The sequence below is a fragment of the Perca flavescens genome, chromosome 24 (genome assembly GCF_004354835.1).
Source record: "Perca flavescens isolate YP-PL-M2 chromosome 24, PFLA_1.0, whole genome shotgun sequence".
Classification (NCBI taxonomy): Eukaryota; Metazoa; Chordata; class Actinopteri; order Perciformes; family Percidae; genus Perca; species Perca flavescens.
In genome coordinates, this window is record NC_041354.1 from 16576092 (window position 1) to 16591671 (window position 15580).

General features: G+C 41.1%; 1 protein-coding gene across 1 annotated transcript in view; it reads left to right on the top strand.

The window, feature by feature from the left end:
* mpp4b (MAGUK p55 scaffold protein 4b) overlaps nucleotides 1–15114 on the top strand; it is a 30550-nt gene extending 15436 nt beyond the window's left edge. Inside the window, exons 17-21 of the mRNA XM_028571441.1 lie at nucleotides 10464–10544; nucleotides 11539–11632; nucleotides 12101–12209; nucleotides 13063–13197; nucleotides 14690–15114. Coding sequence (XP_028427242.1) covers nucleotides 10464–10544; nucleotides 11539–11632; nucleotides 12101–12209; nucleotides 13063–13197; nucleotides 14690–14881 — 611 coding nt within the window. The 3' untranslated portion in view covers nucleotides 14882–15114. The remainder of the gene's footprint in view (nucleotides 1–10463; nucleotides 10545–11538; nucleotides 11633–12100; nucleotides 12210–13062; nucleotides 13198–14689) is intronic.
* Nucleotides 15115–15580: the final 466 nt, after the last annotated feature.

Sequence of the window (15580 nt, forward strand, 5' to 3'; positions counted from 1 at the left end):
AGAGAAAACTCCTCCGCTCCCTGACAGGAAACACCCTGCTAGGCTAACGTCCCTATGCTACCTCCCTCACCTCTCCCTTGTTTAAACTACAGACCGCTTTCAACCCTGACACAGAGAGACAAGTCACCTCCCCGAGACTGCTGGGCCTAAATTGTGCTTAAACATGTGACACACATAATGAAAACATGAACCCAATATGTATTGAATAAACTCCTATATTGATACATTAACAGATTAACAGGGAATCTTGCTAAACATACGTTACTTAGAAAGAAGTGCATATATGCGTGGGCCCTATTAAACATTGGGTGGTTACATTTGTCTGATTTCTTGATTATAATTGATTATATGACAGACATTACAAGACAAAACAATATCTAATCAAATATTTAAAATAAGAGTGTACTCTTTCCAACCGCACAATATAATGTCTTCTATATACTGTAGATGTTGATACATACAGATCTTTGTTTGATATACAGAGAAGTTTTGCTTGGACTTAAAGGTTCTCTGGTCTCCTTCAAATCAGCACTGTCATCAGTCTCAGGATCCAAAGAGTCTCCAGTCTGGTCTTCAGTCTCTGGTTGTAAACGTGGATGTGAGCTCCTGGCTGGTTCTGGCCATCGCAGGCAAATCTTCTGTTACAAACACTGCAGCTGAAAGGTCTTTCTCCTGTGTGAGTTCTCATGTGGTTCTTCAGGTTTCCTCTTCCAGTGAAAGCTTTATCACACTCAGAGCAGCTGAAAGGCTTCTCTCCTGTGTGAGATCTCATGTGGATCTTCAGGTGTGCCTTGTAGCCAAATCTGTTGCCACACTCAGCTGAGCAGCTGACTGGTTTCTTACATGTTGAATCATGTTTCAGAGAGTTTAAAGCTGACTGAGGTTCTCTGGTCTCCTTCAAATCAGCACGGTCATCAGTCTCAGGATCAGAAGAGTCTCCAGTCTGGTCTTCAGTCTCTGGTTGTAAACGTGGATGTGAGTTCCTGGCTGGTTCTGGTCCTCCACACTGCTCTCCGTCAGCTTCTGTTTCCATGTGTTGAGTTTGTCTTTGATGAACCTGTGAGGACTGAGCTTCCTCTTCATCACCTTCACTCTTCACAGGGACAGGAGTGAATGGGACCTTGGTGATATCAGCCTCCTCCAGCCCTTGAAGCTGCTCTCCTCCCTGACTGCTCCACGGTTCCTCCTGTTCCTCTTTAATGTGTGGGGGCTCTGGCTCCTGCTGGTCCACACCGGAGCCACACTCCTGCTGCTCAGGGGGAACCTCTTCTTTAACCACCGACAGCTGCTCAACATCTGCAGGAAACACATACAGAGAAATGTGGTGGAACTGTATCTTATCACCTGGATTGTTATAAAGAAATTCTGGTTGTTCAGTCAGTTACTTAGGTTACATCTACACTACCAGTCTTCCTCTTCAGCCTTGGAAAACTGTTGGATAGGCTGTTGACGGACGGACGTATTAGGGCCCTCCTGTGTGTGATATATGTAAAGCTGAACGGAGTCACAGTAGTACCATCAGGCTGAAACAGATTTTATTCTGATCCAAAAACTCTCTGTGATTGAGGAAAGAGAAGAGACACCAACATCAGATCCTGGCTTGTAATGAAGGACATAATGCTTTTGATAATAGCAAACTGTTGCTAAAAAGAAACGTTACTGTTGACGTTTGTTCATCTAGAATAAAATCCCTGAAATCACCATCACCACACCCACCAGACTCCATGAAAATGATCAGTACTTTTAGCGTGGATAGACCAAGCATATTTCCACATGTAAATTAGTGAATTAAGGATTTATTTCAACCAAACCAGAGTGGTGATTGTTGGAACAGTGGAAAGACGTTTTGTTTTGTTTCTATCCACTTTGAATGAAGTGTGTTATACGATGATATAAAATTACCGTTTACTTACATGGAGTCTGGTGGGTTTTGGCGACGGCCTGTTAAAGAGCTTAGATTCAAACAGAGCTCATGAACAAATGCTTATTTACATACGTCCTATCGTCATATTGTTACTGAATGAATGTGTTTTGACGTGAGAACGCCAGGCAAATCTGTTACAAACACTGCAGCTGAATCTTTACTCTCCTGTGTGGACAGCCATGTGTGACCGTAAACTTCCTCTCTCTGTAAAAGATTTCCTACAAACAGAGCAGCTGAAAGGCTTTTCATCTGTGTGAGATCTCATGTGGATCTTCAGGTGTGCCTGGTTGCCAAACCTGCTGCCACACTCAGAGCAGCTGAATGGTTTCTTACACGCTGAATCATGTTTGAGAGAGTTTAAAGCTGACTGAGGTTCTCTGGTCTCCTTCAAATCAGCACGGTCATCAGTCTCAGGATCAGAAGAGTCTCCAGTCTGGTCTTCAGTCTCTGGTTGTAAACGTGGCTGTGAGCTCCTGGCTGGTTCTGGTCCTCCACAGTCCTCTCCATCAGCTTCGGTTTCCATCAGACCAACACATTTATGTGTTTTGACGTCAGCACGCCAGGCAAATCTTCTGTTACAAACACTGCAGCTGAATCTTTTCTCTCCTGTGTGGACAGCCATGTGTGACCGTAAACTTCCTCTCTCTCTAAAAGATTTCTTACAAACTGGGCAGCTGAAAGGTCTTTCTCCTGTGTGAGTTCTCATGTGTTTCTTCAGGCTTCCACTTTCCGGGAAAGCTTTATCACACTCAGAGCAGCTGAAAGGCTTTTCACCTGTGTGGGTTTTCATGTGGTACTGTAAACCTCCACTTACTGTAAAAGATTTCTTACAAACACTGCAGCTGAAAGGTCTTTCTCCTGTATGAGTTCTCATGTGGATCTTCAGGGTTCCACTTTCGGTGAAAGCTTTATCACACTCAGAGCAGCTGAAAGGCTTCTCTCCTGTGTGAATTCTCATGTGTTTCTTCAGGTGTCCACTTATGATGAAAGCTTTATCACACTCAGAGCAGCTGAAAGGCTTTTCACCGGTGTGAGTTCTCATGTGTTTCTTCAGGCTTCCTCTTTCAGTGAAAGCTTTATCACACTCAGAGCAGCTGAATGGTTTCTTACACGCTGAATCATGTTTCAGAGAGTTTAAAGCTGACTGAGGTTCTCTGGTCTCCTTCCAATCAGCACTGTCATCAGTCTCAGGATCAGAAGAGTCTCCAGTCTGGTCTTCAGTCTCTGGTTGTAAACGTGGCTGTGAGCTCCTGGCTGGTTCTGGTCCTCCACAGTCCTCTCCATCAGCTTCGGTTTCCATCAGACCAACACATTTATGTGTTTTGACGTCAGCACGCCAGGCAAATCTTCTGTTACAAACACTGCAGCTGAATCGTTTCTCTCCTGTGTGGACAGCCATGTGTGACCGTAAACTTCCTCTCTCTCTAAAAGATTTCTTACAAACTGGGCAGCTGAAAGGTCTTTCTCCTGTGTGAGTTCTCATGTGTTTCTTCAGGCTTCCACTTTCGGTGAAAGCTTTATCACACTCAGAGCAGCTGAAAGGCTTTTCACCGGTGTGAGTTCTCATGTGGTTCTTCAGGCTTCCACTTTCAGTGAAAGCTTTATCACACTCAGAGCAGCTGAAAGGCTTCTCTCCTGTGTGAGTTCTCATGTGGTTCTTCAGGCTTCCACTTTTGGTGAAAGCTTTATCACACTCAGAGCAGCTGAAAGGCTTCTCTCCTGTGTGAGATCTCATGTGGATCTTCAGGTGTGCCTTGTAGCCAAATCTGTTGCCACACTCAGAGCAGCTGAATCGTTTCTTACATGTTGAATCATGTTTCAGAGAGTTTAAAGCTGACTGAGGTTCTCTGGTCTCCTTCAAATCAGCACGGTCATCAGTCTCAGGATCAGAAGAGTCTCCAGTCTGGTCTTCAGTCTCTGGTTGTAAACGTGGATGTGAGTTCCTGGCTGGTTCTGGTCCTCCACACTGCTCTCCGTCAGCTTCTGTTTCCATGTGTTGAGTTTGTCTTTGATGAACCTGTGAGGACTGAGCTTCCTCTTCATCACCTTCACTCTTCACAGGGACAGGAGTGAATGGGACCTTGGTGATATCAGCCTCCTCCAGCCCTTGAAGCTGCTCTCCCTCCTGACTGCTCCACGGTTCCTCCTGTTCCTCTTTAATGTGTGGGGGGGGCTCTGGCTCCTGCTGGTCCACACCGGAGCCACACTCCTGCTGCTCAGGGGGAACCTCTTCTTTAACCACCGACAGCTGCTCAACATCTGCAGGAAACACATACAGAGAAATGTGGTGGAACTGTATCTTATCACCTGGATTGTTATAAAGAAATTCTGGTTGTTCAGTCAGTTACTTAGGTTACATCTACACTACCAGTCTTCCTCTTCAGCCTTGGAAAACTGTTGGATAGGCTGTTGATGGACGGACGTATTAGGGCCCTCCTGTGTGTGATATATGTAAAGCTGAACGGAGTCACAGTAGTACCATCAGGCTGAAACAGATTTTATTCTGATCCACAGACTCTTTCTGTGAGAGAGGACAGAGAAGAGACACTAATATTATATCTTGGCTTGTAATGTAAGACGTGATGCTTTTGATAAAAGCTGTTGCTAAAAAGAAACGTTACTGTTGACGTTCATTTGTTTATCTTGATAAAATCCCTGAACCATGTAAATGATCAGTACTTTTAGCGTGGATAGACCAAGCATATTTCCACATGTAAATTAGTGAATTAAGGATTTATTTCAACCAAACCAGAGTGGTGATTGTTGGAACAGTGGAAAGACGTTTTGTTTTGTTTCTATCCACTTTGAATGAAGTGTGTTATACGATGATATAAAATTACCGTTTACTTACATGGAGTCTGGTGGGTTTTGGCGACGGCCTGTTAAAGAGCTTAGATTCAAACAGAGCTCATGAACAAATGCTTATTTACATACGTCCTATCGTCATATTGTTACTGAATGAATGTGTTTTGACGTGAGAACGCCAGGCAAATCTGTTACAAACACTGCAGCTGAATCTTTACTCTCCTGTGTGGACAGCCATGTGTGACCGTAAACTTCCTCTCTCTGTAAAAGATTTCCTACAAACAGAGCAGCTGAAAGGCTTTTCATCTGTGTGAGATCTCATGTGGATCTTCAGGTGTTCCTTGTTGCCAAATCTGCTGCCACACTCAGAGCAGCTGAATGGTTTCTTACACGCTGAATCATGTTTGAGAGAGTTTAAAGCTGACTGAGGTTCTCTGGTCTCCTTCAAATCAGCACTGTCATCAGTCTCAGGATCAGAAGAGTCTCCAGTCTGGTCTTCAGTCTCTGGTTGTAAACGTGGCTGTGAGCTCCTGGCTGGTTCTGGTCCTCCACAGTCCTCTCCATCAGCTTCGGTTTCCATCAGACCAACACATTTATGTGTTTTGACGTCAGCACGCCAGGCAAATCTTCTGTTACAAACACTGCAGCTGAATCTTTTCTCTCCTGTGTGGACAGCCATGTGTGACCGCAAACTTCCTCTCTCTCTAAAAGATTTCTTACAAACTGGGCAGCTGAAAGGTCTTTCTCCTGTGTGAGTTCTCATGTGTTTCTTCAGGCTTCCACTTTCGGTGAAAGCTTTATCACACTCAGAGCAGCTGAAAGGCTTTTCACCTGTGTGAGATCTCATGTGGATCTTCAGGGTTCCACTTTTGGTGAAAGCTTTATCACACTCAGAGCAGCTGAAAGGCTTCTCTCCTGTGTGAGTTCTCATGTGTTTCTTCAGGCTTCCACTTTTGGTGAAAGCTTTATCACACTCAGAGCAGCTGAAAGGCTTCTCTCCTGTGTGAGATCTCATGTGGATCTTCAGGTGTGCCTTTTTGCTAAATCTGTTGCCACACTCAGAGCAGCTGAATCGTTTCTTACATGTTGAATCATGTTTGAGAGAGTTTAAAGCTGACTGAGGTTCAGCACGGTCATCAGTCTCAGGATCAGAGGAGTCTCCAGTCTGGTCTTCAGTCTCTGGTTGTAAACGTGGATGTGAGTTCCTGGCTGGTTCTGGTCCTGCACACTGCTCTCCGTCAGCTTCCTCTTCATCACCTTCACTCTTCACAGGGACAGGAGTGAATGGGACCTTGGTGATATCAGCCTCCTCCAGCCCTTGAAGCTGCTCTCCCTCCTGACTGCTCCACGGTTCCTCCTGTTCCTCTTTAATGTGTGGGGGGGGCTCTGGCTCCTGCTGGTCCACACCGGAGCCACACTCCTGCTGCTCAGGGGGAACCTCTTCTTTAACCACCGACAGCTGCTCAACATCTGCAGGAAACACATACAGAGAAATGTGGTGGAACTGTATCTTATCACCTGGATTGTTATAAAGAAATTCTGGTTGTTCAGTCAGTTACTTAGGTTACATCTACACTACCAGTCTTCCTCTTGTGTATGTATTACCTACCACCAGAGACCATGTTAACTGGCGACCGTCAGCCAAATGCATCTGTTGTTGTCATAGTGACGACAGCTGTTGAAAATGGGAAAAAATACGTAGCTGTCCGCGTGAATGCCTTTTTGTTAAGTTGTCATTAAAATGTTATAACATAACGACGTTTACCTTTCTGATTTGTCTTTGGAGTCTTGTCTGAGGAAACTTGTCAGTCGCGTTTCGAATGTGGCTTCCTGTAAAGGAAAACAGGAAGACAGTATTGCTCTTCCTGTTATGTCTATAATACGTTTTATTTAATACACCTATTCGTCTTCAGAGCCTGTTCAAGTAAACACATGTCACGTAGAAAACTATTTAGTAGGTAGCCCTTTTAAAAGTAGAAAATAAATTAATAAAACAACTTTAATTCAAACTTGTGCCATTGTGGGAAACTAAATAACACTTAGCTCAGCAGTGTAACCCACTGCACCATCACGTTGCATTATTAGCTGGTGGGCATGTCATCATATGAAGTCAAAGATTACACAGTCTCTCTTAAAATCAGGAGGCAGTCAGATTAAGTTGTGACCACACTGCATGCAAATAACTGACAAGCTGCTCTTACTCAGAAATTGTCTTTATTTTGTTTGATTCCCACAACATGCACATGTCTTGTTTGTATTTATTTATAAATTATTTATAAATTTATTTAAAAATTTATATTTTTAATTGTTTTATTTTATTGGGACCATGCCATATTTATGAACATTGTTGTATAAAAACACCATGTTAATATGCCAGAATTAATAAAAATAGCTACTTTTCATCTGCAGTCCCTAGGCAGGTAACATAGGACTAACATAGACAGCCAGCAGTCATACAGCACTCATTCACTATAAATTAAAAAGGTACACATAATGGTGACATATACAAAACAAACAAAACAAAAATACATGATGACAAAGACATTATTCATCCACCTCTATGCTGCATTCAATATAGAGGTGAGCACATTGAAATAAACTTGAAACTCAACTGTCCATCTCTGATGAACCAAATAATAAATAAATTCGCCCCAGACCTCAAGTGGCAAAAGGACATCAAAAACTTCATCCAAAATGTTCAGCCTAGGATGTAGGTCTACTTCCCCGACTCTAATTCAATCCGGGTTTTGTATTTATGTGGGATTTTGGCCTGTTCTAAATAGGACTTTATTTAACTGGACTGGTCCTCCATTGCTCAATTCCATGCATTTTTCCCTTGAATTTCTTTATTTATTGTGAAGCTGCTTTAGGCAAGTATTACCACATCAACATTTTACTGATTGGCAGTGATATTATGGTTTCAATTATCTGGTTTGAAATGTCTGTTATTTGTGTTGGAAACCAGTAAAATACCAAAATGGTCTTATGGATTGTATGGTCACAACTTGATCTGACTGCCTTCTGTTTTAAAAGATACAATGTATGAGTTATTATGATGTTATACTTATTGTGATTTACTGTAGAACCTGTGGCGTGCTGACTTGGTCTGCTGCCTCTTACATATTTTCCCAAAATGGCACAAGTTCGAATCCCATGAAATCATGCTTGTTTATTTATTTCTTTATTACTTGGTTTATCAGAGATGGACATTTGCGTTTCAAGTTTATTTCAATGTGCTTACCATGGACAAACGTACAAGACGTGCATTTTGTGGGACTCAAAACAAAATAAAGACAATTTCTGAACAAGAGCAACTTGTCAGTTATTTGCATGCAGTGTGGTGTGGTCACAACTTTATCTGGCTGCCTCCTGATTTTAAGAATGTGTGACGTTTGAGTTCATATCATGCCATGCCCTTGAGTTGATAATGCAATGTGATGGTGCAGTGACTGCTGAGCTAAGTGTTCTTTAGTTTCCCACAATGGCACGAGTTCAAATCCAAGTTGTTTTATTAATTTATTTTCTACTTTTAATAAAAGGGCTACATAGTTTTCTACGTGACACGTGTTTACTTGAAGTATCTGACCAGTCTATATAACTTGTACTTAAGCTTTATCTGAGTTATCTATATGACTCGTACTTAAGATTCGGCACGATGACTCAAATAAACTCTACCACACTTCTATAGGAAATGGCCACAGGAAACATCTGGAATGTGTTATCAGTGGGGCCCCCAAAACAGAGAGGTCCTTGTTAGATATGTGCCAAAATACTATTGGTCAAACTATTGTTCCCGCCTCCTCTATCTATGATACATGGTTACAGATATATACATTCGTTATGTTATAACATTTTAATGACAACTTAACAAAAAGGCATTCACGCGGACAGCTACGTATTCTCTTCCCATTTTCAACAGCTGTCGTCACTACGACAACAACGGACGCATTTGGCTGACGGTCGCCAGTTAACATGGTCTCTCGTTAAACCGAAACACCGGCAATGTGTATTACAATTCTTAAAATGCGGTAACTACTAAAGAAGTATTACCTCTATGCTTTTGTCTCAGGGAGTCTTTAAGGTTTCTGGTCTTTTAGGTCATCAACGAATACGCGGGGAATTAGAGATAGATTGATTATGGGAGTCTGGCCTTCCACTTTTCACAAAAAAATCCTCTTCATCACCTTATTCTAGCGTATCCAGCATATTTCCACATGTAAATGGGTGAATTAAGGGTTTATTTCAGAGTGGTGATTGTTGGAACAGTGGAAAGACGAACCATGACGGCTTTTGATAGTTTCATTGCGTTTTTGTCCACTTTGAATTTGTGTTTTTACCGTTTATTTACATGGAGTCTGGTGGGTTTTGGCGACGGCCTGTTAAAGAGCTAAGATTCAAACGAAGCTTATGAACAAATGCTTATTTCCATACGTCCTATCGTCGTATCGTTGCTGAGAGAACAGATCACAAAAAGGAGAGAAAGATCAACTGAAGGTTTAATGAACAAACCTGCTCTGTGTAACTGACGCTGAGGGAAGAAAACAGCGTCCAGTAGCTCCCGTTGTCGCTCGTTCTCCTCTTTTGAACGACAAAGTTCCTCCTCGTACTCTGCTATCGTTCTTTCAAACAGCCCAAATATCTCTTCAGCAGCCGCAGTTAGTCGCTGCTCCACCAACGCTCTCAGCATCTGGACTTTACACATCTTACCTCTCTCTCTCAACACAACGAAGAGACTCTGCTAACACGCCGTCTCGTTCAAAGTGCGAACGTAGCATAGACAGGAAGGTAGCCGCAGTGAAGAAGACTACAGCTTCCCGTGCAGATCAGTTGCTGAGCTTCAAAATAAAAGTCCGGAAGTGTTCCAGTTGCCGAGCTTCAAAATAAAAGTCCGGAAGTGTTCCAGATTTCCTCTGGAAAACACGCAGGAATATAAATGATTAAAACACACTTTTGAAAAAAGACAAATACTTAAATTAAGTAAATACATTTTCAGAGCTCTGAGAAAACAATGAACCAAATTAAAGATGGTGGTAGTTTGTTTCCCTTTCCTTTTAATGTGTCAAACAGAAGATACAAGTTTTGGTCTTGCAGTGTAATTTCATCTGATTTTGTTGTTTGTCTGAAGGTGAACATTAGGTAAATGTATGTTTACTGCAAGGAAACTCCTGCACACTGTCTAACTTGCCAAAAAATATATGGAATAGCTGGCACCGTTTCGGTACTAGACCATCACTAAACGTACATTGTGTAATGTTTTGAGTTGATTCTTAGCAAAAAAAACTTTGTTCTTTCACAAATATGTGCTCATTCATGTGTAATTACTTCCACCAACTAATCAAACTATTCTCGTAAGCGTAGAATCTGACATTCAGAATCATTCAGAATACATACAGGCGAGTTGCTCGAATGACGGCCGGCATGTCGCACCTCCATCTTTAAAATACCTTAGCCAAAGAGGGACATACCTCCGTCTTTCGCGCTTTTACACTCCGTGGCACCATGACGAATGCCAGCCGGGAGGGAAAGAGAGAATAAAAACGACAACGCGACTGGCAAAGCAACAAGACCAAAGGCTCGAAAGTAATATTCAGTTGGTTGTCATATACAATTTCACCGCTAGATGGGAGTAATTCTTACACAATGTAGCTTTAAGCAAACAGCGTTACACCCTGAGAAGCCATATATTGTAGGAGGTGAGTGTCTGGTTATGACAAAGTTTGACTTCTTTTGTCAGGTCCGTCCAGTGTGGGCGTGAATAAACTTCGGAGGCGCTTGATTGAAATGAACCCCAACATCTTCCAGGGTGCTGTACCTCGTAAGTACAACAACAAGTTTCTTGTAAGGTGCTAATAAGAAATAATACATTTGTTAATTACTCTATAATGAACCTTTATAAAATCTAACTGATTATATATATACTTGTTAATGTTTATGACAGGTATATGAACATTAACAAGTTTATAATAACCTATAAGTCTTATAAACAATTCTAAATGTGTTAATTGTGCTTTATTTAACACATATAAAGTCTAATTAATTATATATATAATATATATATATACTTATTAATGTTTATGACAGGTATATGAACTATTAACAAGTTTCTAATAACAGCCTATAAGTGTCTTGTAAACAATACTAAATGTGTTAATTGTGCTTTAATGAACACTTGTATTTATATGATTTTATTAATGTTTATAAGCATCTTATAAGGTCTTCTTAGTGTCTAATTTACTATTAATTACAGCTTATTACAAGAGTCTTAAAATAAAGTGTTACCCAATTATTACACAATAATTTGTTTTAAATAATCGCAGTTTCTATGTTTAATCACAATTAAATTGCTAACATTAGCTAAGGTCTTAAGGCGTATGACTGGAAGTTGTTGACATTGTTTAGATATGCCAAATTGTAATTATATAAATGATTATTGATCTGACTATATGACTATTATTTCTATTGTGAGTTTGTTGGAACTTGACCCTAAACACGTTCGTAGCAACAGAAATAACAAGAGGGTGGTAGTATAGTTAGAAAAAATCTCGGTCACATGACAAAGACAAAGATGTATCCTAGGATTAATTCAAAACTTTAATTTGTTTTAAAAAAGTAATACATTTGACTGGAAGAGACAATTATATTGTTTATACGTATATTGTACGGCAACAATTTAGGATTGTGAGAGCTTTATAAATGACCCACATTTCCTTCCTCTTGAAAGCGTTTTTTGATTTTGTTTGGGTGGATCAGTTTGTACAATAATCTCAAAGAGAAACAATAACATATGCATATTTTTCCTTATCAAACAGACACCACAAGAGCACCAAAAGGATACGAGGAGTCTGGCAGAGAATATCACTTCACCAGCCGAGAAATCTTTGACAACATGGCGTATAACAACAGGTACAACTGTCTCTGCTGTGTATGGGGGGCGGATATGAAGGGGCTATGTCCCCCTCCAATATTTAAAAGAGGGAGATTTGTCCCAGCTGATTATTTACATTAAGACATATATTTATGTTACAAATTTTCAGCAAATGAGGCATTATCTAATGCTAACTTTGGTGAATTTCTGAGACATTTACAGGGTCAAATAGACACAGTGTAGCCTGAAAGATGAGATTCTGTGGAAGCAAAATAGGCCCAAATCTCAAAATTGAAAAACAATATGCCTCTAGTGTCTCCTAACATAATAATTTTTATTAAAAGTGTGCCGTTTACACCCACTGAAATTATAAAGAGCTGTGACTGTGTGTATCCCAACTCCTAAAACTCGCTATATCCACGAAATGTATTCAGAAACTAATATCTAAGCATCAAGTTCTAGAAATTTACTGTTTGTTTGACTAAAAAAACAATTATGTCCCGCAGGTTTTTGGAGTACGGGGAGTACAAAGGGAATCTGTACGGCACGAGCATCGCGTCTGTGAGGGAAGTTTTAAACAGCGGGAAGATTTGCGTCATCGACATCGAGCCCAATGTAAGAACCACAACAACATCCAATGGTGTTATGTAACTAAGTACGGGATCACGGAAGGCTTGTGTCAGGTGGACGCGCCGACAGTGTTGTTGTCATTACTTCGAATTCCTCATGAGGGCGGCAGAAACTACGCACTATAGCTTTAATAGACACATATAAACGGTACAGATAGAAGTACAAGTGTCACCATATGGGACCTAATGAAACCCAGTGGTGTAGTCTACGTGATACGCAGGTATATGCATTATACCCACTAAGAAAGCTCCAGGATTTCCATTTACCCACTTAAAAATGCTCAATGACACGCAACGACATACTTTTCATTATATTTTTGATATATTTAGAATTTTCATCGGTTATTTTCTTGAAGTCAATTATCTTTAGTGACAATATTGCAAGGAGTTACAGCTTACGGATAAGGAAACAGACTTTCTTCAAGACAGAAGACAATCCTGTCTAGCCCTACAGAGTCAGTCTGACTCTCGTCTATCATATCCCTCACTGTTTTATCCTCTTCTTACTCTTCCTCCGGCATTGGTGCCTCTCGCCGCTTATCCGTTGGACCTACTCCAGGTCCTGTTTCCCAAGAAGATTTGAAAAGCAAGGTCCGCGACCTTGCTAGTCCCTGAATGCACTCTTTGTTCTTCCCGCTCCTCTCCAAATATTTGCACACTGTTTAAAAAATTCTTTAATAGGTTTGTGCCAGGCACTATGCACTTCATTCATCCTTTACAGGCCGGGAGAGAGAGGGGATATCTTCTACAGAATATATTCTACAATACCCACTACAATACATTAGACTACACCACTGGTAAAACGGTACACAACTAAATGTTTCCATGTCTCCGTTTAGTCCATCCAGGCGGTGCGGAGCCATGAGCTGCGGGCCTACATCATTTACGTGAAGCCGCCGCCACCGGAGCGACTCAAGGAGACCCGACGGGACTCGTACATCACCACCAACTACTACGTCAACCAGCCATTCAAAGTAAACATTTACAGGCGCAAACAGACAAAGTGTAGCAGAATAGACATCTAAATGTGTGTGTTTTTGATGTTTTTTCCCCCCCCAATAGTCTGAAAGAAGACATGTTATGGAGGCAAAATAGCCCCAAAACTCAAAATTTGAAAAATGATGGTTATGCCTGTGATATGTCTGCCATGAAATTAAAAGTGCTCCTGTATTATTATTTTTTATTACTTTCATCTGTTTTAACCCTTGTGTTGTCTTTCCTTCGACCATGAAAAAAAACTTTTGTTGTCCTTATTTCAATGTTTTGTTGCTTTTTTTCAACAACAAAAAATTATTTAATAAGTTTTTTTGTTTTATTTTTCAACATTATTATCAATCCCCCCCCATGTCTTTGTCCCTTTTTGTTTTTTTGTATTTTTTTGTCACTTTTTTAACATTTTAGCCGCTTTTCCCAAAGTTTTTGACTCTAACTTCCAATGTTTTTGAATTTTATTTTTGTAATTTTTGTCACGCTCTCCAATATTTTTTATGCTTTTTCCCCCAATGTTTTGTCGCCTTGTTCGACATTTTCGACGCTTATTTTTCGACCTTCCATAAATTTGATTTATTTATTTTTTAACTTGGAAATGGGTCAAATTTGACCCAAGGACAACATGAGGGTTAAGATGTGTTTTCTTACCTCAGGATGGGAATCCTCGCCATCAAAATCTTGGATAAAAACATGTTTTGCCAGGTTTTCCCGCTGCAAATACTGCGATATATACTGGCTACATATAAAGGCTATTTCTATTTGTTACTGCCGAAACTATAGTTGCCATTCTTCTTGACAAATGATATTGTAAGCCATCAGCTCCAGGAGCAAAAGCACACGTGTGTTCCTTTTTACGAGGAGGTTTCAACCACAGATGTACAACCATTTTTTGTATTGATGAATGTTTTTAATATCTATGGTTTCAACTCACTGCTCTCTTTAAACCTGGTTTTACTTTGTAAACCAAATAAATAACCTGATCATAAAACAATACCCAAAAAAAAGACATTATTGGGGCGCCTGGGTAGCTCATCTGGTGGAGCGTGCGCCCACGTATAGAGGCTCGGTCCTCGCCGCAGTGGCCGCGGGTTTGATTCTGGCCTGCAGACATTTTCTGCAGGCCCCCCACTCTCTCTCTCTCTCTCTCTCTCTCTCTCTCTCTCTCTCTCTCTCTCTCTCTCTCTCTCTCTCTCTCTCTACACAACCTCTGGACCAGGTGCACCGATAGCACCTTTTCCCACCAGAGATCGCGCAGACCCATGACTACATTTTTGTTCTTTCTGCTTCTCTGGCCGGAGACTGTTTGCAACTTTGTTAATTATTTCCTGGGTCTGTCTGTCCGTCTGTCCGTCTGTCCGTCTGTCTGTCTGTCTTTCCATCTTCTGTCTGTCTCTCTGTCTGTCTCTCTGTCTGTCTAAAGGTATTATAATGACTTTGAGCTGAATAATCAGTTCTGACTTTTGTTTCCTCCAACAGGATGAAGACTTCCAGGAGATGGAAGAAGCCGCCCAGAAAATGGAGTCCAACTTCTGTCAGTTCTTTGACCATGTGATCGTCAACGACGAGCTGCAGGACTCCTGCGTCCAGCTGCTGGTGGCGGCGAGGAAGGCGCAGGACGAGCCGCAGTGGGTCCCTGCCAGCTGGATACGACCCACCGCCGAGTCCTAAGGCCACAAAGAATGTAACCCCCTGTTACCATGGCAGCAGTTACTTTTTCATTTTTATTCAACAGATTCCTCGCTGTAAAATCTTAACATGTAAATCAATGTTCATGTTCCAGGGGAGAAGGGCATGAAATATAACTATTTTGATCTTCTTCTTACTTGTGTGCTTGAACTGCAGCGGTGGAATGTAACTGAGTACATTTACTCCAGTACTGTACTTGAGTCCAAATGTTGAGGTACTTGTACTTTACTTGAGTGTTTTTCTTTTCATGCCACTTTCTACTTCTACTCCACTACATTTCAGAGAGAAATATTGGACTTTTTACTCCACTACATTGATCTGTTACAGCTTTAGTTACTTGTAACTCAGGGTTTTTCCTGTTTTTTTTTCTGGGTGTGCACTTGTTGACCCCGACACACACACACACACACACACACACACACACACAGACACACACATGCACACACACACACACACACACACACACACACACACACACACACACACACACACACACACACACACACACAAACAACTTAAGTGCACCTCCTTCTGTACTTTTTTTGGAGCAACACAGATGATGGATTTTCTCAAGCGAACAGAGCATCAAAGCCATATCTCTCTCTGAATGTTAATATTATGATTGTGATTATTATAAGCATGACTTTCTTGCCCTTCTCCCCAACATTTATACACAGACCT